This window comes from Lagopus leucura, unplaced genomic scaffold, assembly GCF_019238085.1.
Source record: "Lagopus leucura isolate 7727_CA_CO unplaced genomic scaffold, USGS_WTPT01 Super-Scaffold_100159, whole genome shotgun sequence".
Lineage (NCBI taxonomy): Eukaryota > Metazoa > Chordata > Aves > Galliformes > Phasianidae > Lagopus > Lagopus leucura.
Window position 1 is genome coordinate 29610225 of NW_024962335.1, and position 26211 is coordinate 29636435.

A 26211-nucleotide genomic window follows, 5' to 3' on the forward strand; every position below is an offset into this window, starting at 1 on the left:
TTAAACTTCCCAGCATGCAAGATATGCACGCTTGCCTCTGCAGGGAAGGCCAGCCATACTAAAAGGACCTTTATTCCCTCTTGTACACACAGTTTAAGCATTTCAAAACACCATCTCCATCCCCAGTGTTTTTCAGTGTGTTCGTTCCCAACTTCTTCTCTATGAAATATGTAATTGCTGCAGAGATTAGATATGGTGTTTATGATTTTAAGTACGCTACGTGTATTTGTTTCCTTTACAATATCAAGTGACTGTCTTTATTAGCAGCTAATTAGCATCCATCAGAGTCCCAGAGTAGTTCTGAAGAAGCAGGCCATCACAGAGTGGCCTTGGCTTCTTCTCCTGGTGAAGGACGTTAAACACTGCTGTACCATGGGGCTCAGGAGGCTGGAATTTGGTCCCTTTTGGACAAAAACAGATATAAATATAGCTGCCAGCCCAAAGCCAGGTGCTAAAAGAAGCACTGAGGCTTTCCTGGAGGAAAAAACTTGATAAAGATCCGGAGCATAAGACTAGGGGAATGGAGGCTTCCAGGAGAAAGGGAAAATTCAACTTATTTTAACTCTAATAGTTATTATTATGATGGGCATTAACCTAGGCATTGGGAAGGTGTGTTCTCTGCCCCTAATGATGTCCTTCACACAGCTCACCCCTCTCAAAGATGTGCTTTAGTACACTTATGAGTGGATCCCATGTAGAGACAAGGACCAGCAAGTGCAATCTATTACGAACATGTTTTATCACACCAATGATGGTGACAAAATGTCTTGGCCAGGGGCTATGGACGCAGAATACACAACACTACTAAGGAGGAGGGGTTTTTTTAGTTCTTTTCACCTCTGCTTTCTTTTCATTTTGCTTTTTTTGAACAATGTATCTTAATCTAGCTCTATGGATGTAAAGTGAGAGTTATGTGTGCGAGAAGTGCCTGAAATCACTTTGTTTCTACTTTTCTTTCATCTTACGTTCAGTAGGATAAATAACTGCAGAGGATATCGCTTAACCCATAAAACAAAGTGACATCATAATTTATTAATACAGAAGGCACAGTTCATTGCTGTTAAATGCCATAAAGAGCTGGAAATAGAGCAGTTTCTCAGAAGGCATTGCCAATATGTCAGAGAAAAGGTTTCCTTGATGCTCTCAGTGTGCCTAAGATCCTCTCCTCATTTTGGTTACTCCTCTGAGCCACTGTGTAGCATTCCAAAGCAGCTTTGCTGGCCATTTCCCCCACTCCTGCAGCTTCCTCCTGCCAGTGCTGGCTGCCCTGCCATGCTGCTCCGGGTGCTTTTGCTGGGACAACAGCAGGAGCTGTGTTGTCCCTGCCCTCTTGTCCCTGTTGTTGTCCTCTCCATGTCTGCCAGGCAGAGGCCCCACATGGGCAGCGCAGGCGGGGCTGCATCACGTGCAGCGGCTGGCTCCACGCAGCAGGCTGCACACCCCTGGGCCCTGCTCCAGCAAAGCATTTAAGCACCTGCTTACCCCTAAGCTTTGGAGTAATTCCTCTGGCGTGAGCTAAGCACAGCCGCCTCGTGCTTCCCACAGTCTTCCTCTGAGAGGGTGCCTGGCCTCCCCGTGGGGCACAGTGCTCCCCACTGACCTCTGCATCTGCCATCACCCCCTCCAGCATTGCACACATGGATGGGCTCTGCACTGCCCTTGCTGCAGCTCCCTGCCTTCAGGGACAGGACCGGGACCCAACTCCCATGTTGCAGCTCCCATCCCACACACACGTGCCTCCAACCCCACGCTCACCATCCCCTGCAGCGCCGGCGCGTTGGCAGTTGGCGACCCCCCTTGAATCCCCCTCTTCTCCAGGCTATATGTGGCATTTCCAAGCCCTGACGGCCTCTCCGAATGTTTTCCATATTTGTTCAGCCTCCTCCTCGGTTCAAATACCGGGGAGGACTGGGGCGGCACAGAGCGCGGTTTGGGGGGCAAGGAGCCCTGGCACACACACACGCACGTGAGGAGCAGCATGGGGAAGAAGGAGAAGAAAGCCCAGCACAATGCGGCCCACAGCGGGGAGCAGAGCACGGAATCCGGCCACACACAGGAGGCGGCGATGAAGAAGAAGAAGAAGAAGAGCAAGGGGGAACCTAAAGCTGGCCGGGAGGAGGAATCTCACACGTGTTGTTGGTGCCGTTTCCCACTGCTGTGCGCTTTGTTGCAGTTGGCATTCGGCGTCGCTGTAACGGTGCTGGGCTTCCTCATGGCAGGCGTCAGCTCCTCCCTGCCGGTCAGAGACACTCCGTATTGGGCTGGGATCATTGTAAGCATAAAGCCTGTTTGTGCATAAGGCGCCTGTGCCAAATTAATACAAGCTGCATGCTGCTGCACTTCGGACTAACCAACTGCATGCACCACGCCGGGCGAGTTACGCTAATACAACCGCTCCTGATGTTTAATGTCTAAATGCGCTCTCCCAGAGAAGCTGCAGGATAACAAGACCTTTAGTATTCCCCCTACAATTCACCAATAGACCTTAAATAAAACCCCAGCTGGCTGTGCGCTAGGTGTATGCATTAGCTTTTGCTTTGCAGAGGGCTCGTGCCTGGTGATGCTGAAATAAATGCTGATTATTACAGCGTCCCCCTTTTCCCGACTGGGCCGTGACAGACGGGTTGAGGTGTGGGAGCAGAATTCTCACCTTTTAGCATAGCGTGCTGATGGGAGTGAAGGAGGACAAATGGCGGTCCTTCCAGCATCCTTGTGGTGTGATTTTCCCCCCTGGTGGTCCCCCTGGTCCTCAGCAGGGTTGAGACAACATGTGGCCATGGGGAGCAGGGGTGATACATGGAGTGATGGGGACAAGGCCAGGTCCTGCCAGTCATGTATGGGGACACTGGGGGAGGGTCTGGGTCTGGATATCCCCAGTTGGCCATGTGCTCGAGGACACTGGCAGGCTGGGGTCTGCAACGGGTGTTCGTGCGTGGAGCCAGGAGTGGGATTTTGTGATCTCTATGCGTTCCTCCAACTTGGGATACTCTATGAGTCCATGATTCTAGTCAATTAATGATTCTGCTCTCTTCTAATGATTTGTGATTCTACTCTGTGCATTCCATGACACACATTTTTTTCCTGAAGGCATCAGTCTTCAAGAAAATGTATACCAGTATGTTAGCACTACTTTGGGTGTTGTCACATTGAAAGAACTTCCAGCAAATAATTTTGTATTTAGGTACTTGCAAGGTTTCCTGGTGCAGTAAGCAGTGCTGGGGGCACTTCACATAAACATAGCTCCTTGCAGATCAGAGGATTCTCTGGCCACCCCAGTTGCTGGGGACGAGGAGCAAGACCTTTGCTACCAAGCAGGGCAGGAGCTCCACATGCTCATCACATCATTCTCATTTCTCTTGTGAAAGAGGAGACAGTGAAGAGTTTAGTCACTCCAAAAGCTGGGGTAAGACTGAATTTGGCTGAGATAGCATATGGCCAAGGGTGTGAGAAAAGTCCTTAGACCTATGAATGTTACCACTGTCAAAATTGTGTCAGTCTGGGACACCCATAAAGGTTCACATCCTCATGGAGACCCTGAGTGTCTCTACTTTCTGAAGGCTGACCTGCAGCCTCCATCAGTTTTAGCAATATCTACCTACAGTGGTGCCACTGTCATGTTCACAAGTGAACTGATTGAACTGATTCCTTCTCAGCTCAGAAGAACTTGTTGCTTTTGGTGCTGCTCATCCTCATAGTGTTGTTAGGGACTGTGTGCTCAGCAGATGTGGTCACGAAGTCTTCCAGCATGCCCAGCAGAAGGCAAAGAGGATCTGACTGCCCAGGGGGTGGATGCTAGCAGTGTGAAAGGGAACTCAATGCTAGGAAGGAGATGTGCTGCCCCTGAGCTTCTCAGCAAGAGCACATGTAGAGAACAGGTTGTGCTTACCGTACAATGAAAATAATACTGAGCATATTTCAAAGGGTCAAAATGCAGGAGGTAAGAGGTGGTGCTGCATTTACTTTGTTCTTGTGCTGCGATGTCCCTGTGGGTGGGCTTGGTGCTCACTGAGACACTGATGGGCTGGAGCTGGCCAGGAGCTGCTGATCTGGAGCTTTTGGGTACATGATTCTTGGGGTGCTGCTGATGGACTGCAGTGGGGAGCTGATGAGGTCTGGGCTCTGGAGATCTTCAGGGCAACTGGCTGATAAAGGAAGGCCCTCAGCTGGGACCTCCATGGTGACAGATGTCCTATTGGTTCCTCTGGGGCTGCTGGGAGTACAGGTGAGTAGGGGACAGATGACAAGTGCTGCTCGCACAACAGAAGGTGACTTCCCAAGACTCATCTACTTGCACAGAGAAGAGAAACAGAACAGAAAGATGTGGTGTAAAATATTGCAGCATATTTGTTTTAGTAGCATCCCACTCAAGTGCTCTTTTTAAAGGACCTGATTAGTATTCAGAAACAAGAACTTAAAAAATCTATTATCGAGACCTTTTTAGCAACATTAGAGATAATGGGTGAAGCTCATTCCTAGTGTTACTCCAATGGAACTACACCAGTGCTGGATCTGACCCTACAGCTGTTAATGCAGGATGGCAGAAAAATGAAGGAAAATTTCTAACGTGTTAAATAGCCCCTGATTGATGGAAGAATTTTTTTTCTTCCCTATTAGTGTCAAAATGGTAACACTTCCCTGCTGAAAACCAAGTGCTGTCACCTCTCAGCATGAATGAAAAGGAACTGTTTTAGAGAAGCTACTCAAATGAACCCTCCCGAGGTAAACCAAACTGTGCAGGGCAATCTGGATCAACTCAAAACCCGAGCACCCCAACAGCACAGGCCATGGCACAGACAGGCCCACCATCCTGTCAGTGCTGAACATGTGTTATGCCAACAGCAAGGAAGAGGGCCCAGGGCATCATGTCCCCTTGATGCTCCAGCCTTTGGGTGGAGTGACTGCTGCAGGAGGAAATGCAGATAGCTTGCGTTACATCAGAAGCAGATCACTATGAAACTCAGTCAAAACCTACCAGTTTCGTGTGCATTTCATCTGAAATCCTTGGGGCATTACTCAGAAACTAAAGGAAAGGTTTATTGACAGAAACCACGGAGCTTGGTGTGATTTACCACTTCTGCTTTAATGTCTCTGCTATGCTGCTAGGGACTTGCAAACAAGTGCAATTAAAATGGTGAGGGTGGCATTCAGTTCACTAGCATGGAATCATTCTGCAGCATAGGAAGTTCCGCACAAACATGCGCAAGAACTTCTTTACAGTGAGGTGACGGAGCACTGGAACAGGCTGCCCAGGGAGGTGGTGGAGTCTCCTTCTCTGGAGACGTTCAAGACCTGCCTGGATGCCTACCTGTGCGACCTACTGTAGGGAACCTGCTTTGGCAGGGGGGTTGGACTCGATGATCTCTGGAGGTCCCTTCCAACCCCTACAATTCTGTGATTCTGTGATTCTGTGATTTGCAGCAGAGGTGTCCAGATCTACACCAAAACATCACAGTCTATAGCTTCATGACACCTATTCTGAGCACCCAAAATCACAGCCTGAACCACACTGTCAATATGCTCCTTTTTTTTTCTGTTCTGGAGGCAAACTTCACAAATGCAGCCAGGACTGCAGGGTTTTACCCATTTCTTCTGTGTCTTGCCAGTGACTTGGCATGTAGTTCTGAGCAAGTTACTTAACCTTGCCAAGGCTTTATTTCCCCTGAAAAGTGGGGTTAATAATGGCCACCTGTCACCCTTGCTTTGAGATCTTGGATGAAAAGTGTTGCAGAAGCAGTATATATTAATGGTGCCCTTTTCATTCTTTTTCATTAGCTTGTGGCCTTTTGACATCCAGAAGAAGAAACGGTGTGTATCTCCTTGAAAACCTGTTCTCAGATTATTTCCACTGTGATCAAAAGCAGAGGGTACCAGAAATCTTGCAGGCACGCTCCCTTTCAGCCCCATTTTGCAGACTCAGGCAGTTGAGGAAGTTCAGGAAACGCTCGTCAGAAAAGATTATCTGAAGTGTTTATTATTGCTGTCAGGAGGTTATTTAAAATCCACTGAGATTTCTTGAACCTGGTGAAGTGAGGCTGTGTGACAGGGCCAGAGGAGGACTTTGGCTGGCTTTCCTGCCTCAGAGATCTTCTGATGCACAGTGCCACGTGGGACCATCTCCCACGGCTGTGTATCCTATCAGTGCTGATAACCGAGATGTTTGTTTAATTGACGTACTCCTGTGTGTGAGTGACTCAGGTGGCAGGGCCTGCCACCAGCTCGACACGTGCTCCTGAGCTGGGAGCCTGGGTGCCAAAATCAATAGTGCTGCCTGCAACAGCCTCTGCTCTTCTTGTTTTCAGGGTTAGTGTCATGGTGGGGCCTGGAGGGAGGGTGGGTGATGTTACAAGCTCTCTGCACCCAGCAGCCTCCATGTCTCATGTAGCTTTCTGCACCGTCACTCCAGCACCTTCAGTTCCCAGCAGAGCCCTGAAAGTGAAGGTGGATTTTGAAACAGCAGAAGAGGACATCATAAGAGGACAGGGGTTGAGATTTTCACCCTAGTTCAGCACTGACTGGCTTTAAGATTGTTCAGGAAAAGCTTTGAGAACACTGCCATGCTAAAAGGATAGAGTACTGCATATAGGTGTCTGCGGAAAAAAAGAGGACAGTGCTGTGATATAAAGTGACATCACTGAGAAGCTGGTGTTCAGTGTGCCCTGATGGCTACCTGCTCGTGGCCTAGGATGGGTTTGCTGCACCTGCAGCTGCTCCTACCATGTAAACTGTTGCCCAGCTCAGTGCCATGAAGCATCTCAAGGGCCACCTTCTCCCTGGCGTTGCCCCAGGCATGTGAGACTGTAGACGTTTCCTCCAAGAGCATTTCACACGACGTAACATGGCAAATCCATACTGGTAGCCCCCTGGTTGTGCAGTGGCAGCCCTGCCCAACACGAGGCTGCCCGTCAGCAGCCATCTTGTCTTCTTGGGGGGAGTCAATAACTGGGAAACATCCCCAGCCAGAGAAAGCAGCAACCAATCCCCTTCCATGTAGATATAGGGATGGCCGACTATTTAAAAACCTCTGAGATGTGCTCTCTTTCAAAGTCTGAAAGAGACACTTTCTTGTTAGCCCTGGCCCTGTGCTGACTTTTCTCTGTGATTGCTTTTGACACCTCTTCCTGCAGCAATTGTGGAGGTGGCTTTCAGTCAGGCTTTCCTCCTGTATAGCCTTGCTGGGTTTTTAACATTCACTTGTTATGAAAGAAAACGATTTCAATTTTTAATAAAAGAGGATGCTTAAAAACTGGCGCCATCAAAGCAGCAAATAGAAAAGATAATCATGCAGGCAACTTTTTTATACAAGCTAGCTTCAATTGGCCATGGGCAAATATCAAAAGGTAGGAGGGAGGACTGCCTTCAAGTTCAGGTGTTTAATTGAGCCTTCTCCAAATTGCCTTAAACTCCAGATGGGATGCAATGAGTTGCACTGCAGGAAATCGGCTCCGCTGTAGTTTCCAGTGCTTGTTTATAGCTGTATAATTGTAATGCACCAGAGCTGTTCTCTTCAGAGCCCTGTGACCTTAAATCTCATCACTTTCTGAGACAACTATGCGCTGATGCCTGATTAAATGAAATTCATGTTTTATTTGGACCAGGCAAAGACTGGAAATAGTTGATGGGAAGTAAAGTCTCAGGGTCCCCATGTTAGGGGACCATGCACCCCAATCCCATATGATCCCAGGGTAGGTCTACAGACAAGTGCTAAGCTGACATAGGACATCGCTGTGCTTCAGATCCTGGTCCTCCTGCAGCCTCAGGGGGAGGAGGGAGTGCATCAGAGCTCCTCCTTTGGTTGTGTCCATTCAAAGAGCTCATCTGGGGCTGTCCAGGCAGCTTTCCCTGGCCTAGGTAACCTTTTGACTTTACACAGATAATGGCTTTTTATAGCTTCACAATCGTGGTCACATTCCAAACAGCAAGTGTTATTTGCGCAGCACTTTCAGCCATGCTATGCTCCTCACATTGTAAATCACTGCTGGCTCGGAAATTTTGGATTTTTTTTTTATTTGGTTCCCTCAGGCACCAGATCGCCCAGCAGGGTATTCCTGACTTAACAGTGATGCCAGACTGCTGCTGCAGCTCCTAGCTTTGTTAGCAACGAAAGCCTGTGTGCTGCTTTGCCATGGAAAACTAAGTCTCACCCTGGGACAAGCAACTCTTGTCTCTGCTGAGCAAGCGGCGTAAACAGCAGAGATCACTACAGAAAAATATGGTTTGTTTTATCGTGCACATTCTTGCAAAAGTTTTGATTACTTTCCAGTAATTTAAAGATTTAAAAGAAAGTTGCACGTCTGCCATGTTGTATACCTGCAGGGTTGGAAGGGACCTGTAGTGAAGACATCCTTATTTTAATCTGTAATGGGGCTGGGATGGTCAGGTGTCACGAATTTTTACAGAGGTTGAGAGAAATATTTCCTAGCTGAGGATGACCTTTGCCTGCAACCGCAATATGCGTGTTCATCATTCTCATTAGAGTTAATATTTCTATAAGTAATCTACATGCATCTAGACTGTCCTTAAATCTAATGAGAAATCTATAAGAGGAAACACCACTCAGGAGCAGTACTTCTGTGTGGCAGACTGACTTCCTCTGCACGTGGCAGGAAGACCTAGGCTGACCCAAAGCTAATAAAAGTGAGCAGTTAAAGCTTCTGGTAGTACCTGCTCTCACTGTAGTTTCCTAAAAGCTCAGAAAGCAAATAAGCGTCAGTGTCACTGTCTTTAACACTCTGTGCAGATGTCCAGTGTTGGAGAAAATCCTGTTTCATAATGGCAAAGCCAACAGGAATGTTTCCTTTTTTGCATCAAAGTCTGGGTCTAGTGGGACTGTTAAGTTCACTGGATAGTGTGGCTTTCTGAATGCAAGAACAGGAGCTAAGCCTTGCCATATCTGATAAGGCTGGTGATCCATCAAGGACAAGTGTTTCCAAAGAAGGTGAGCCAGAAACTTCAGAGACAGCTAAAAGATATAATTTCTTTACCCTTAACTCTACAAATAGAAAGTCCCATAGTGACTTGAAGGGAGTAACTATCAAGCAACTTGTCTATAACGGAAATTTCCTCCCAGTTCTGTTAATAACAGCATTTCCCCCTGAAGTTGAGAGTTTACATTCCTGCCATCAAGGAAGAATCCACCTAGGGTGCTGTGGGTCTCAACAGGGCAGCGTGGTGTTACACTACTTGTATTTGAGAGGTGTTGTCCTCCTCTGTATGTGCTTTTTGACTTCTGAATGCTGTTCTAGGAGGTTCTTGTTCACCAGCCGCAGTGCAAAGAGCAGATGGGTTACAGCGTGCCTGTGTGAATGCTTGCAACATTTGTCTGGTTCTGTGGCATAGACCCAAGGTGCTTCTTTGCACCAGGCTTTTGCCTCCATCTTCCCTTAAATTCTTGGAGGATGCTTCTGACTTTTCTACTTTACCAGCCACATGCTCTGGGTCAGAGGCCCTTTGCTATAGAAAGCACCTTGTGTATAGCAACACATGTGCAAAAATTGTAGCAACAATGAGAAAAAGCAGTTTCACAAATATGTAATGGAGAGATAGAAGCAGATTAGAGCCATCTGTGGTTTTGAAATTTTTCAAATTAAAGCAAATCACATTAATATGTCAGTGTGCAAAGATACGGAATGCAAACCACAGTGGAAATTGGTGCCATACATGTCTGTATTTCCCTCAGTTTCGTTTGTTACACAACCATCTCCATCACGGCTGTGAGGTGCCCTTGCACCTCCCATACACCTTGTGACAGTACTTATGTGATCAGACGTGAGAGAGGTGAGGGGAGGTGAGGGTAGTGTAGCAATGCCTACTGGCCTAGTCCTATGCTGCTCTGCGTTGCCACCTGTGTTTGTCCCTGTGAGATGATGACGAGTCTGTTTTTCTCACCTATGCTGCTTTTAAGATGAGCTGGTGCTAGTCAGTGTGCAGGCACAGTTTGTTCGCCAAAGTCTTGAAATTCCAAGGACTCTACCCTTAGGTCCCAGGAGGTTCAAGGATCCTCCCAGGAATATAAGCTGGAGGACTGACTCCTAAATACCTTCAGGATCAGGCCCTATTTCCTGTTAAAAACTGATGGCGCTTGATTAAGTGCTCATGGCATCAGGCTTTAGATGTCTTTGTGGTCAGGGGAGACCAAAAAAAGTTTAATCCTATTTTCATTATGGTTTTTAGCCCTGGCATGTTCCTGTCTAATGGGAAGAATGTCCCAATCAAAATGAACAGCACTACTGCTTTTCAAGAGCAAAAAATTGTTTTTTTTTTCCAATCAATTATAGTATAGCCATTTTCTCTGGATTGTGACTGTGGGAGATTTCACACGGTATACCCTAACCATAATTACATCTGTACTCTTCGTGAATGCATGCGTATCACATTCAGGTCTTTTTCTAGACAGTACTCTTCTATATTTAAGTGCTTTACTTGGATAACCTTCCATGTCACTACCTATTCAGCAAAGGGTGTGTTTGTCTGGAAATCTTTGAAATAGGTCTTGAAATAAACTCGAGCTGAGATGTACTCAGCATAGAAATGCATATTTCTAGGTTTCCAGATAACAGCTACAAGAGCTGATCTAATTAGCTGCTGTTCTGTAGCTCTTACAGAATCTATCTTATTTGTATAACAAATGTGCATCGATTGATGGCAAGCAAGTGCTAAAGCGAGTTCAATTGCATTTTATGTTGTGTGCTTAGTCAATAAGGCAGAGGAAGCATCTGCTTCACACTGGGATATTGTGAGGGCTATTGGAGTGAAGGGATGCAGGATTACCTCCTGCACCTTCCCAGGCAGCATCGACCACAGCTGTAACACGCCTGCTGCAAGTCTTAGTCACTTAGTGGGTCCTGCCAAATATTTACTGAAGGATTTTTATGGTTATTCTATCGCACTTCACAGGCGTAATTCAAAACGGATCTATTATTAATGTATAAAATAGAAGCATAAAGCTGTTTTCTGTATAAATGTCCCTCGCTTTGGTTTGCTCCAGTGAGTGAATTTACCTTTAGAGAACAGAAATGTAAAACATGTGAGAGCTGTAATCCTCAGCAATGTTGCTTTTTGCCATCACTCACAAGAGCGCACACCTCTGGTTTAAAAAAAAAAAAAAGAAGTAAGCATATTGTTATAAAAGAAATGCTTAAGCCTTCTGTATTATCCTGGCCAAGCCTTGCTGGAATCCCGACCCAGTGTAATCTTCTATAAATACCCCTCTATAAAAGCACCTCTCTGAGTATCTCAGTATATTATTTAAATCCCAGAGGAACTTCAGAAAGCGCAGGCAGGAATGGAAATCCCTTTCAGTGACAGCCTTTTGTACGGGAGCTGTCTGAAGAGGGAAGCCTGATCCTGCAGTGCTGAAAGCCCATGGGGTTTTTGCAGGAGTCACACAAGGCCCCTAATTTGGTAGGGAACAAAATAAATCCAGGCTAGTGGGAGGAAATGCTGCCGTGAGTGCCTGATCCTGGGCCACGTTCCTGCTGGGAACGCAGCGGGGACACAGTCCCGTGATGTTGCTGGAGTCACCCGACAGCCAGCCTGGCCCTGGGTTCACACCAGTGTAAATGCCCAGCAGCAAAACAGATGTGATTTATTGCTCATAATGAGATCCTTTTAGCAGCAGATACCAAAAAAGTTTAGGCCTGGCTTTGAGGGGAGCAGCCCCTTGGGTTTCACATGAGTCTGGGCACGTAAGGTTAAGCATGTGTAGGTACGTGTTTTGTAGGGCTCACTGCAAATTCCTTCCTTTGCCACTGCTGCAAGTGGGGAGTTTATCGTTTGGACAGTACTAGAGATATGATCTCCTTAAGATTTAAGTTTTATGGGGATGCTAATTGAATTAAAAGATTAATATTCAGTGCAAGGGACCAAGGACATAGGTGATTAATCCTGAGAAATAAAACATGTTTGTGTCACACAGAAGCACTATAGGGGGGAAAAATACCAGCAACTGAAGGACCTTTGACAAGAAAGGTTGTTTTTTTCCCCTGACAACCCTGTCAGCTATTGCTGTCAACAATAAAAAGAAGAAAACAAATAAATTGGAGGCCACGTGTAAGTCATAGGATCAGGATATAAATACACATGACATGAAGAGGAGTAAATAATACTGACGCTTTCTTTGGAAATGTTCTCAGGCAATACTTCCTATTCATGTCTTACTGAAATGACACGAAATAAAACTTTATGGGAGAAAGTGTGATTAATCACACCATTTCTTGAGAGATGTGACTACCTGTGTATTCAAAGGCACTCTTCCTTTACAGGGCTACTGGCTAGTACTCTACATCAACAATGTGGATATAAAGAAATCTGGAATTTTATTCATCAAATTGTAAAAAAGAGGGTATGTAGGATCCCAAGCTCATGGTCCTGTCCTTGAGCAAAGGCACCCAGGTCTGGTTTTGCCTGAGGAAGGCAAATAGCATTACTAGGGAGAAAGAGAAACCCTCAAATTAATGGCAACTCTTCAAAACCCTCACAGTAAAATGGAGAAAAAAAATAGGTTCTTACTCCGTTCATTGGGAATTTAATAGTTACCTTTTATAATCAAGTAGCTACTAGTAAAGAGGGTAAGGCTTGCTCCTGGTCATGTGTTAGGACAAGCTTTAGCTGGCTGAGGTCCTCACTAAGGCTGACTGCACTTGAGATCCTACCTTCAGGCACAATAACAAGTGCACATGCCATCGACTCACCTGCTTTCCCAAGGCAGCCCATTTGTACACCATTTCCACCACATGTAGCTGCAGCCTCCAACACCACCTACAGCCTCCAACATCCTCTCCCGCTGTGGGTGCAGCCAGGATGCCCTGATCCAGCCACAGCAGCCCCATGGTGGCACCTGGGACCTGCTCTAGCACCGATGTCCATGCTGCTCCTTGTGTCCAGTCATGGGAGCTGCCACAAAGATGCGGTCTTGTTGCAGTGCGGTGATTCTGGCGCGCATCCTAAAATACCACGTGTGCGCAGGCATGGGGATCAGTTCAACATCACCTGGGTTTCTCCCACAAAATAGCACAGCTAGCACAGCTGAGCTCGCCATCTGCATGTCCTGCGTATTTCTAATCTCCAAAAGGCAAGGGCATACCTGGGACCCAGCAAAACTCTGTCAGAAACTCATCAGGAGTTTAAAGGAGTAAGCGGTCAGATTTATACTGCTGCCAGATGCCAAAGGACAGAAATGTCATAAATCAATGTTAAACACTCCTTCACATATTCCAGGCAGGCTGATTTCAACCTTGATTTCTTAAGGTAAAAGTTAAAGGAAGTCTATTGCTGAAAATGAGTCAGCCATCTGGGAAATAAACCAAGTAAAAGGCTCAGGGAAATTCACAAGGCCTTCAGTTGGGTTCCTCAACACTTGGCCAAGGAGGAAATATAGTCCACGTGGGACTGCCTGGTTCAGTGATGCCCCAACAGTGTTTTTAAGCAGTGGTGAGCCATGGGGTTGCTGCATTCTGCCCATCCAAACAAGGGACATGGGGGACAAGGCGATTAAGTGTGACATTTGGGTCTACAGGTCTTGTGACCTCCTGTGAGGTTTGCTTACAGATCCTCCATAACTACAGAAGTAGAAGACTCTTGACTGGAGTGCTTAACACAATAGGGGCCTGAAAATCACTGCTTAAAAAAGGAAACTATTTATCAGGCTGTTTTATGCATTCCTCAGAGCAGGAGCATCCTTCTTTATAGGGCTGGAAAATGCCTACCGGTGAATATCTGACTCTTCCAATAAATCTAAATCTTCAGAATTAATAATAAAGGCAGCTAAATGAATATTAAACTGCACAAATACTTTTCTATTGTTGTTAACCATTATCAGCTACTGCCACAAGGCTAAAACAGTCTCAGATTGCAGGGCAGATGTCCTGTTTGCTAGGATGTCCACTGGAGGAGATGTTGAAAGCCCCTGCTGTAATCCGGTCTGCTTCTCATCCAGAGGCAGCAATGGTTGCTGATTTACAACCATGCAACTCACACTGGTGACATAAAAGCCCTGTTAGCATCCAGTGGTACATAGGAAGGTGCTCTTTGGGCTTACAAGCCTAACTCATAAGTCTTCTGCTTCCTTTTGATAGCGAGTTATATGGATAAAAGCTCAAAAGACATCCTGGAGGATGTTGCCAAGCTGTGACTTAGTAGGTCTGATTCACAAAGCCTCTCTAAGTAAGCTTTTTGTGCCTTGGTGTTCATGAAGTGGAGGTGAAAGCTCTTCCCTCTTCACCATCCACATGAATGAGGCTCTTGCACATACTGCTGGAGCCCCTTTGCAAACCATTTGACTTACATAATGCTCCTTGAGTTACAGTCCTGCTAACACAGAAAGATCTTTGGACTTGAAAAATGCTATTATTATCACTATTATTATTATTGCTTTTTAAAATTTTGATGCATTCTAAATCTTTTCCTTCTCAGGTCTGTGTGGTGTCCTTAGTGGGATTTGTTATGCTTTGCATTTCATACCAAGCCGATGAGAAGACGTGCGTGCAGTTCACAGTAAAGGTACCTTGAGTTTCTGTTATTTCTTTTTCCTCCCATGTCATTAAATATAATCAGAAAAGTTGGTTCTGGGGATATTTTTAAGACCGCATTAAAAGAAGTGAAAATACACCTGAAATGCAAGAATGGTTTTCTGGTATTTTCCAGGCAGATAAGGAAGAAACTGCAGTCTATAAAGGGGAAACTCTGTAACAAATATTTGAAAACACAGCAAGATACCTTTTTATAACTTGCCATATTTTAAGAATATCAAGGAGATTCAGATCAACAAAGCTGAAATATTTTGGGAATTGTTCGCTGAAAGATGGGCATTACTGATTAAATAGAGGCATTCAGAGTGTGCCAGGAAAGAATTAGCGTGGGGTAGAACAGGTCCAATTATATTAAATTTCAATTTTTACTGTGGTCTCAGAAGCATCTCAGCATCTTCCCTGCCATTTTGCTCCTAACCATCAAATAAGAAACAGAACGAGCACAGATGCATTAAAAAGCATAGCTGGAAATCTCTGCCTGCTCATCTTCTGGGGAGAGGTCCTTGCCTCAGAGTACAGCGCCTTGTGCAGGGTCAGGCAGTGACAAACATGGGGAAGCATTAGCAAGCTGCGGGAACAAGCATTCTCTCGTGAACAAAAATCCCATCTGAGCATCACACTAGAGGTACATGAGCTGAGCACCATGTCCATCCTGCTTCAGTTTCCAAAACCATGCTTTGTTGATGCCAATAACTGACTAATAAAAGAAACGCTTAGAATACTTGCTCCAGATGGGAAGTTTCTAACACCGTTTACTTGGGCTGCTATTTTTCCTTATTATTGCAATTTTGAGGGCTCTTAATATTTTGCAGACACATAAAAACCAGGAAAAAATACCAACAGAAACAGTACAAAATAACAGTGATTATTAACAAAGAAAGGTAGAAGGAAATCAAACGCAAGGAACCTGGCATTCATCCTCCCTGAGAAATTAGGCCCTGGAGTGTCTTTTGTGCCTCTCTAAAGCTTCTCTTGTACTTAAAGAAAAAAAAGGGAGGAGAAGAACAACAGTTTCCTTGCTTTGATAGCCTTCATGCTCTTATTCCCTCACCTCCACACCATCAGCAAGTATGATGACTGCCCAGAGAGGTGCCACACCAGGCTTCGTGTTGCTTGTCCAGCAGCATTACAACGAACTTGGCACTCACACAGGAAGGAGACATACATCTCTGGTGGAGAGACAGTCTGTTGGTTGGGGCATCTCAGAAGTCTCTGAGGCCCTTGACAACACCACTGACATGGCCAGTGAGGAGCACAGGCAGCCCAGGCCCTGCAGTAACACTGTGAACCGATGCCACTGAGGCTTTGCATGGCTATTGAGCATCCTCTTGCAAGAAAATCTTGGGCAGGAAGCATTCCAGGATGCCACATGTAGCCCATGGCTCATGCGAGGACAAGGATCATTTGGATTGGTACTGGGTCCAATCTTGTACAGTGTCTTCAACTACGACCTGGATGACAGATCCTCTGCAAGAGCACCCTCAGCAAGTTTGCTAACAATATGAATCTGGGAGGAGCAGCTGACACACCAGAAGGCTGTGCTGCTATTCAGTGAGACCTGGACAGTCTGGAGAGTTGGGTGGAGAGGAACCTGAGATTCAACATGGGAAAGTGGACAATCCTACACGTGGGGAGGGATAACTGCAAGCGTCAGTACAGGTTAGGGGCTGACTTGCAGAAAAGGGACTCTGAGAAGGACCAGGACAACCTGATGAACAACAGGTTGGCCATGAGCCAGCAGTGTGCCCTTGTGGCCAAGGAGGCCAATGGTATCGTTGGGTGCATTAAAAGAGCATGGGCAGTAGGCTGTGGGAGGTGATCCTCCCCCTCTGCTTTGCCCTGGTGAGGCAGAGAAGTACTGTGTCCAGGTCTGGTCTCACCAGTTCAAGAAATACAGGGAACCTCTGGAGAGAGTCCAATGGAGGGACACAAAGATGATGAGAGACCTGCAGCACCTCCCTTATGAAGAAAAGCCAGGTACTGTTCAGCCTAAGAAGAGAAAGCTGAGGGAGCCATCTTATTAATGCTTATAAATATCTAAAGGGTGAGAGTCAAGTGGATGCAGCCAGGCTCTTTTCAGTGGTGACCAGCCAACAGGACAAGGGGCAGTGGACACAAAATAGAATGTAAGAAGTTCCATCTGAATGTGAGGAAAAGCTTTTCTACTGTGAGGGTGACAGAGCACTGGAACAGCCTGCTCAGAGAGTCTGTGGAGTTTCTTTCTCTGGAGATAATTAGAACCAGCCTGGCCGACTTCCTGTGTAACCTGCTGTACAGAACCTGCTTTAGGAGAGGGGATTGGACTAGGTGATGTCCAGAGGTTCCTTCCAACCCCTGTGATCGCGTGATTCTGCGATCACACACATACAGCCCTGGGGATTTTAGCCCATCCCCTGGCTCACCCTGTTCAAGGTGCTTTGAGCCTAAGCCTCAATAGCCTTCAGAGGAATTTCCCGGATCCATGTCCGCAAAACCTGCTGGTTTCATCTCTGATAAGCATGAAAAATCTTTTCAGCGATCAATTCAATCCATTTTAGATGCTTTATTTTTTTTCATATTGGAGCAAAGCTATCACCGGTAAATACGGCTGAAATATTTCTCCCTTGTATGAGGAACCCAAAGGACAACGAGCTGCTATGCTCTGACCTCATTGCATGCTTTCTTCCCGCTTCCTTTTTTTCCTTCTACTTAAACAGCAATCACTGGGTCTATCTCTATGAGGCCGCAAAAAACATTTTTCCAGTGGCAAGTTCTGGTTCCTGAGCAGAGCTCACTGTGTAGTCGTGTTTGGAGTGCTGAGGCTGCCTCCAGCTCTGCCATGTGATTAATCTGCTGATGGGATCCAGCACTTGCTGTCTGGTGCTCTCTAACAGGCAGCATTTGCATTTGCTTCACCTTTGATATTTGGAAATGTGTTCATTTTCAGTGGCTTGCTAAGGGATTCCTCTGCAAACATCTTGAGAGAATAATACACTGTTTGGAAATTGCCCTACATCTCCACGCATCTGTGTTCACCTCTGAGACCTGCCATAAGAGCTGCCTGTGTATTCTATGCACATAGAAGTCTCTCTGAGATTTCCTTCCCTTTAGACACAAAACAGGCTCACAGTACCTGGAGGATACTTATGGTTTTGGATTTCATGCCAGTTTGTGCTCATCTTAGAAGTTGGCAGCTAGATGAAATATCTGCCAGGGGAGAAGCAGGCTCAGCACATGGTCTTGGCTTAACATCTCATTTATTAGGGAGGCCTGATTCTGTCCCCCACTGGCCTGAATCCAGGGACATGCAGCCTATCCCCTGGGGTGACAGCTGCATCACAGAACAACTCTCATTCCTCAAAGAAGGGAAACGTTTTTGTTCATTTTCCATTTTCTCCACTTTTTAAAGCTGTGCTGTAAGCCCACAGAGTGTTCCTTGGCAAGGCTCTACTAGCCAGCAGTGCTCCCCTTTCTGTGTGCCTCATGTGCGGAGGTGTCCCTGTTTCCCAGCTTCACCCTTCCCATGCACCCTTATCTTGAAAACTGAGGGGCTAAAGGATTTGCCTTGAAGAAGAGCCGCCCTCATTTTGAAGCTGCCCTTGGTTTAATGCTGCAGGGGAAGTCATTAATAGTAGAAATGAAGATCTTGCTATAAGAATTCAGTTCTTTGGGGGAGAAAATGCACAGAGAGCTTGAAGACCAGCATGAAGAGTAACTACATTTCTTTTTTTTCAAGCTGACAGCCAAATAGGAAGATTGATTCACACTGCAGATTTAAGACAAATACGCCAGAAGTGTGAATTTTATCAAGGCACACATACTTGGAGTTTCAAGGTCATAAAAAAATGCTTTATATTGATAGTTTGCTTGTGGTATTGAGGTTAAGAGATAGGAAGAGAAGCTGCTGTTTAAAATAACATATTCCCAACCACACCATGTGTCTGACAGATACGATGCCAAGAAAAATAAATGTTTTTACAGTGCTGAACAGAACCAAAATAGTATTTTGGCTAAACACAGCACATGATTTTAATGTACATTCACACATATTTTGTGTGAGCAGCACAGCAATTGCCAGCTCCTACCATCAGCAGGAAGGAAAATCCATATGCTTGGGTACCCAAAGGTCTCAGGTGTTAGCGCTGATCAGCAACAGCTCCAGATGGCTCATGGGGCTGGGCTCTGCATGGATGCTCGTGATGAAGGCTTACCTCTATGCCAAAGCTGCCACAGGTGTAAGGAGAAGGAGGGTGACCAACAGGCCCTTGTCCTTCTCTTGCAATACCAGGGCCAGCACTAGCACAGGTTCTCACTGCATTTTGACACCTTTGAAAGGCTTCTCCTTCACACTGATGCGGAAGTCTTCTAAGAGGGATTGGCACGACATGCACTTCCTTGTGGAGATGTGTCGGGATCAGGCAGCAGAAAAGCTGGCTGCTTTAGCAAGACTGTAAGTAGCAGATATGACACATCACTGCCCAATTTGCAAGTGTAAATCAGGTTTGTTTGGGCATGCAAAGCATGAAAAGGATAGGAGGGACACATGAACAAATTCTCAAAACCACCTAGCTCTCAGCACTGCCTGGGTTAATATGTCAGCCCAAGCCTCAGTTTCCTTAGCTCTGCTTCAGGACAGCTAACTTATCTCAGCTGATGATTCTAAATCTAGCCAATGCAGGGACAGTAGGGGAAGATGCTCCCTCCCTCTCTATAGAGTTGGAATACGTCCTGGTGCTCTTACTGAGTCTCAACATTGTAGGACAATGCTCATATAAAAAATGCAAGGCAAAACTGTTAGCTCTTGAGACGATGTCCTGAACTTTATATCAGCAGGGAGCTGTATCTGCTGTATCAACATTAGAAGTCCGTGGTGTCTGGCCAGTACACTGAATGCATGCACTTCCTGTGAAATACACGTTAATGTATTCCTTCTGTGTTCCTCATTCTCTGTCTAGCTGGAAAATGAGTGAGATCATTTCGTTTTATTTTAATTTTTGCTTTCTTTCAGCTGATGTATTTTCTGCTGAGTGCCATGGCTCTGGTTCTCTGTGTCGTGGCAGTGGCTTTTGCGGCCCACCATTATCTACAGCTGACAAAATTTACTTGTGATACTGTTCTCGAGTCCTGCCAGTGCAAACTGGACACCGCAGACCCCCTCAGCAGGACCTTCGTCTACCAGGATGCCACTGACTGCAGCAGTGTCACCAGCATGCTCAGCCTCTACCTGATTCTGCAGATGGTGCTCAACCTGCTTGCAGCACTGGTGTGTCTGCTGGCGTGCTTCGTTATGTGGAAACACAGATACCAGGTCTTTTATGTGGGTGCTCGGTTCTACCCTCTAGCTACCGAGTGCCAGCAACAGAAAGCGTAGGGTCTGTGTTTCGGCAGGGCCTGTAGCCAGGGAATGGAAAATGTCAGCATTCTGCCAGCATAGATGCCACGCATGGATCAATGTTTTTAAGGCTTTTGACAAGAAAAAACATTCACATGTTTAATGAAATATATTCTTCAATCATTTTGAATTTTGAATCTCAACTCTTGCAAAAAGTCCCTAGTGAGACTATATAGAGGTCATCTAACATTCTGAAGATGCAACTGTAGTAATACTCACCAAAGAGCATCTTCAGTAGCCATAAACAACATGAGCTTAAAAAGTCACTGGGAACTCATCTGAAGGGCTACAGCTGTTTAGACATGGGGTCTATTTCCCTCATTGGTAGATAATAATTCTTGCCTTCAGAGAAGATACACCATTTTCTACCAGATGAAGATCTCATCCAAACTGCTTTATTATAATTATGCTGATAACGCTTATTGAATATATTGTATTTTGGATGCACCAATGGAACTTTACTGTATGGAAAAGGAACCAAAGAGGTCAAGACCTCTTCAAATGCAGGCTGAGATCAGCAGCAGAAGTGACTATATTGATGACTACCATATAAAAGATGTTTCAGAGTGACTGGTGATGGCAGTTACCCAACCCAGTTGTGAACAAACACCAACATCAGTGGGTTTGCTGATGGTAATGGGGTGGGCAGTGCCTCAGACCCCAGATAGTTTACAAATGAGCACTCAGCGCTTTATGAGAAAAAATCAATTTAAAGAACCTTGAGCGAGCTCCTAGGATGGAGGTCCTTAAATCACTAGCCACATTGAATGCCCTGCTGTAATTGCATGCTTCCAAACCCAGCATCAGGCCAGTTCTACCAATTACATTCTCTGTGCAACAGGCCAAATGCATTTTTGGTGTAACTCCTCTGAAGACAATCAGCCTTACACACCAGCTGTGGATTTGGGCCAACAGCCCTGAAAGATAACATCCCTGAAACAATCCATGTTTTTAAAATCGGATAGAGGGAAGGAAGCAAGAAGAAACTGCCAGTCTACCAAAGACATCAATTGCAAATAATGAGGGCAAGAGAATAACAATTTCTTTAAAAGCAGCATAGAATAACAATCTGTGTTCAGCGCTCTTTCACCCGGAATGCATGACTCTGAAAGTGTTTTATACATTATTAGCCTTATACCAGGACGAGCATGCTGGCTTGTCTCTCCACCTGCCCAGCGTGAGCTCTAGGATGACAGGAGCAGCTCTGGTCAGCAGCATTGGGCCCAGTATCGATGCAGGTCAATGCAGCTGGAACTCACACTTCATCATCATTTGGGATTTCCTGGTCCCTGCCAGAGCCAGGGTATCTCTGAAGTGGAGTTGAAAAACCATATGCCAGAAGAACTGCACCACTATCATTATCAGCAAGGAGGAAGCAAGTAGAATTTCTACAAGGATTTAAAGAAGCAAAAACTTTCTGTTTTTGCTAAAAAAAAAAAAAAAAAGCCACCAGTGTATCAAAAAGCTGTGCTGGCAAAAAGCTTGTTGTATTAGCAGCTCTAATCCTACCCAAAGAGTGCCTTCCATGCAGTGATCACGCAGTGAGCACTCATCACCCCAGGCTAGACCAGCATGCTGCCAGTGTCAGAGAACCACTGTGGGGATTGCTCTACTGAGGTCCACCTAGAGGAAAGTGCTTATGTTTCTGCCACAGAAACTTCCAGCACAGACATAACATCAGTCATGGTGCTCTCTGCAAGCTGTAAAGTTGGGACCTTTTGAAAATGAAAGCTTCAAGACCAGCTTCCAAACAGCCATTTTTTTGTACCAAAAATCAAGTGACACTAACAAGTGTGGCAGTAAAGGGACATTTGCAAGCACTCCTGCTGGTTGTCCACGCATCGCCACCCATACTAAGTTCCAGATTGGACTCTCAAGCATACTCAGAGCTAGCACATAGTGGCCCAGTGAGGTGGGACCTGGTGTAGCAGTGGAGGAAGCAGCCCATCTTCTCTGACTTCAGTGGAGCATTCTGCAATCAGTACTGGTGGACCAGATCCCATATGACACAGACACGTAGGTTTGGGGGCCTCCTCCTACCCTTGCCATCAGTCTCTGCATCCCAATGGCTGATGACGCCAGAGGAAGGCTCTGCTGGCAGAGCCCCTTCCTAAATGGCCTGGGTACCTGCCTGGGATATCTTCTGGGGTAGCCCCAGTAAAGATTTTGAGATGCCAACTGGAGGACTGGTGGGGAGGGATACAAGTGACGGGGAAGGGAAGAGAGCCTGCTCTGCTTAGGAAGCCACTTTAATAACAACATTTTAATCACAGCGCACTCCCTGCTTCGAGCCACCACTGCCAAATTTGGTTCACTCTCTGGTGCGTCACAGTGTAACCTTTCACTCTAGAAGAAAACAATATTCGTTGTATGTTCTATGGGTATTCTAATGCTTTACAAATAAATATGGAGCATTTTGATCTAGCAAAGAATAACTTCCGTATTTCCTCTTTATATAGCTCAAGAGCATAAAATGAAAACAGAGAAGAGAGACCAGGAGACAGACACAGTAGCATGTGGAAACATTTTTCTCCTGGATATAGTTTTACAATGCATTTTACTCTAATTAAGAATTTCAGGAAGCATTAATTATAGGATTAGCACCTAGCACAGCACATTCAGACAGCTCGCAGCCTTTCTCAGTGTTGGGGGAAAGGTGTACAGACTGCACCAGGAGGCACAGTGGGATTTGTGGGCATGGAGAGAACAGGAGTGTTGAAGAAAATGACTTCTAAAAAATTATTATTCCTGGAAATGTTTTCTCTTGGTGAATTGCACAAGATGGGGGGCAGGAGTAGTCCACTCTGACACACAGAAATTGTGAGGGGCCCTATGTAATTTGCTCTCAAAACCCAGGTGTGATTCTCATTTGCACCCTGGCCACTTTATGCTGTTTTTGCAGCGTAAAGGGGCCATAAAGATGGCATCGATCATTTTTACACCTACTTTATGGCCATTTTACACGGCTAAAAGGGCCCTTTGTGTAAATGAGAACTCAAGCCCTACAGGACTTAATGGAGAGGAGTAGACAGCGTAAGACCCTCTGATAGGGTCTATTAATGGGGTATAACTATCCGTTGAATTTTATAGCTCAGCTTAGAGAGCATCAGTCTCGATTAAATTCAGTTCCGCAGAACTCTTCCAGAGGCTGTAAGCCCCGCTGACACGGCTCTGCCGCCCAGCACACGCACACCCACCGCTGCGGCGCACACATCGCTGCCGTGTGTGAAAGGAGAAGCGGCGGCCGCTGCCCTGCTCCAGCTCTGAGGCACTCGTTGCGGCGCTATGCAAATACCGGAGCGACAAGAACGGCAACGAAAAGGGAACCGAGACGCAGCACCGAGCTGACATGGCGCACTGGCAGCCCGAGTGGGTGCCACGGTGGCAGGAGGGCTGCGCTCTTCCTCCTCCTCCTCCTCTCGCTGGCCCCGCACGAAGGGGAAGCGAGGCTCTCAGCCACCTCCCGCCGTGCCTTCACGTGGTCCCCATCTGCGCAGGGCCAGCCCTGCGTGGGCACTTCTTGGAGCCCTGGCTGAAAGCCAGCGCTGAGCTAGAGGCTGCAAACCGTCATCAACTCACAGGACAATATTTTTTTCTTCCCCCTTTTTAATTTATTTATTTATTTATTTATTTATTTTTGCTCGCACTACCAGCCAGTACAGTGCTTCCTCTGGGGCCTTTTGAAACAGAAAACACACTGCTGGCGTGTGAGAGGAGCTGCAGCTCACGTCCTCTATATTTAGAAAGCCAGGATGTCATACCTCCCCTTGAAATTTTCATAGTCCCCTGCACCCCACCCACCCACACACGTACTCGTGCTTGCGTCTGGAAATGTTTGTCGATATTAGCGCGGGGTGTTGGCTTAGGGGGATTCAAGGGAGGTGCAGAGCAACAACAGCAGTGCTGCCCTAAGCGCAAGGCCTCCTTAAGGATGTGGGCCGTGGGCCGTGGGCCTGGCCCGGCTCCCAGGGCACAGAGATGGGAGTTATGACACGGTCCAGTTCGAGGGCCTCAGCCTGTGGCACAGCTCCTGAAGTATCCCCAGGTTTTGGGGCTCATGGAAGCCCCCCAGAAGTGTTATGTCAGGTAGTGCTGAGCACACAGCTGGCTGCTTCTCCCCACCTCCATCTGGTGCAACTGCACGCACACATACGTTAGCTGCTGCGGCACCTGGAGCAAGGCCTCACAGAAGGTGAATTCTGGGGCTGCTTTGCCCACACAGCTACCCTAGTGGCAATTTATTTATCTATTTATTGCTTTTTGCTATCCTGCTGCCTCCTGCAATCTCTAATCTGTAGTGTTTATCTTCAGACTGGTTCTGCAACTGAGCATTATAAAGAATGATTGCATCCATAAAGGCCAAGGCACATTTTTATTCTTTTTTTTTTCTGCTCAATTTCCATGCCTTTGTATAAGGAAACAGTCAGAAGACTCATCTAAACTTCAGGCTTGGTGAGAGGAAATTTTTTCTCTTTTTCCCCAACAGCTGCGGGCAATGCATATTTCACTTGCTACCATATTCTCTCATCTTACACAAAGCCAGCTCTGCATTACAGGGTAGCTCCTGAGGTGTGCTCACAGCAGCTGACTGCAGGCACAGGAGGGAGCAAGATCCATCCCCAACTACTCTCTCCACAAACCAGCCCTGGCTAGTGGGGTAGCTGCTCACCAGGGCTTGGGTGCTTTTGCTGCCAGCTGCAGGGCCACACCTCGCACGCTTTGCAAACAAGCTGAGGCCAAGCCAGGAAGGCAGTCTGCAGCAGATGATTTGAGCTCACACACATCCTGCAGTCAGATGCACTGCAGCTGGCAAGCATTGGCTGACCTCAAGTGACTGGAGATGCCGAGTGACACTGGCTGAGGCGGCCTTGGCCTTAAGCATCTCTAGGGATGGGGCATCCACAGCTTCCCTGGGCAGCCTGTGCCAGTGCCTCACCAGCCTTTGAGTGCAGAATTTCTTCCTCATACTTAATCTAAATCTCCCCTCTTTTAGTTTAAAACCATTCCCCCTTGTCCCTACATTCTGTGCTCTACTCTATGCTCTCTGATGGGAGTCCCTCTTTCCCTTTCCTGTAACTTTCCAATTTAAGTATTGGAAGGACACTACAAGGTACCTTCAGAGCCTCCTTTTCTCCAGGCTGATCAAGCCCTGCTCCCTCAACCTTTCTTCTATGAGAGGTGCTCCAGCCCTCTGTGCATCCTTGTGGCCTCCTCTGGTCCTGCTCCAACAGCTTCATGTCTTTCTTATGCTGGGGGCCCCAGGCCTGCATGCAGCACTGCAGCTGGGTCATCACGCTATCAGAGTAAGTGGGACAGTTACCTTCCTCTCCTTGTTGGTCCCCCTCTCTTGATGCAGCTCAGGATACAGTTGGCTTTCTGGGCTGCAAGTGCACACTGCTGGCTCCTGTTGACTTTTTAACCTACCAGAACCCCAAGCCCTTTTCATCAGGAATGCTCTGAGTTCCTTCTCTGCCCAGCCTGTCTTCATGTTAGTGATTGCCTTTACCCAGGTGCACCTTACACTTGATCTTGTTGAACTTCAATTTGAATGAGGTGGGTTTTTAACCCCATTTCACTCTCTGCATCTGGGTAGGGAAAACTCTATTTTGAAACTGTCCACAGCTGACTGAATAGGGATTTCTTCTTAATTCAGCATAGCATTTCTCTTTCACCAAAACTACGATGAGATTATTAAGCCTTTACTTGATCCATCCTGCATCAAGCTAGTTAGGAGCATCACTTTTGGGGCTGAAGCCACACACGCTCAGAGGGGTACAGTTGCACCCTCATGTCTTTTCTGGGACTTTGCATTAAGCCTGCTAGGTGACTGTATTACAGGGATATGGCCCAGGCGATTGAGCAGTTGGTGATTGAGGGCCATCATGTGCTCCATCCCTGAAGCTACGCTCATTCATAGCACATTGGTCACCAGGGATTTGGCAGGGTTGTTTGGGGAACAACTGTGATGAAAATAATTCGGAGCAGATGTCTACACTTTCCCTTCCACCTTGTGAACCCAGGGTGAGGAGCAGCACATGCACATGGGGAACTGTGGGGAGCTGATGGAAAAGAGAAAGCTTCCCGTCTAGTTTCAATGTCTGAGCCTGCCAGATTGCAGAGGAACAACAAAGCAGCGCAGAAAACAAAGTATTACTGGTGAAGAAGTCAGGAATAGAGGCAAGAGCTGGGTCCACCTCACTAGTAGGTGTCACAAAAGCACCCCAGTGCAGCAGGGACACAGACAGCCAGACTTCTCACTTGATATTCTTCACTGTTGACACAGGAATTGAAATTTGTTCAGCAAGCAGCTTATGA

At 46.5% G+C, this 26211-nt stretch overlaps 1 protein-coding gene across 1 annotated transcript; it reads left to right on the forward strand.

The window, feature by feature from the left end:
* The first annotated feature begins 1853 nt into the window (after nt 1–1853).
* On the forward strand, nt 1854–22325 carry SSPN (sarcospan). The gene is made up of 3 exons (XM_042890224.1): nt 1854–2272; nt 14410–14496; nt 19513–22325. Exons 1-3 carry the CDS (start codon nt 1979–1981, stop codon nt 19873–19875), a joined length of 744 nt encoding a protein of 247 aa, XP_042746158.1. The 5' UTR covers nt 1854–1978; the 3' UTR covers nt 19876–22325.
* The last annotated feature ends 3886 nt before the right edge of the window (nt 22326–26211 follow it).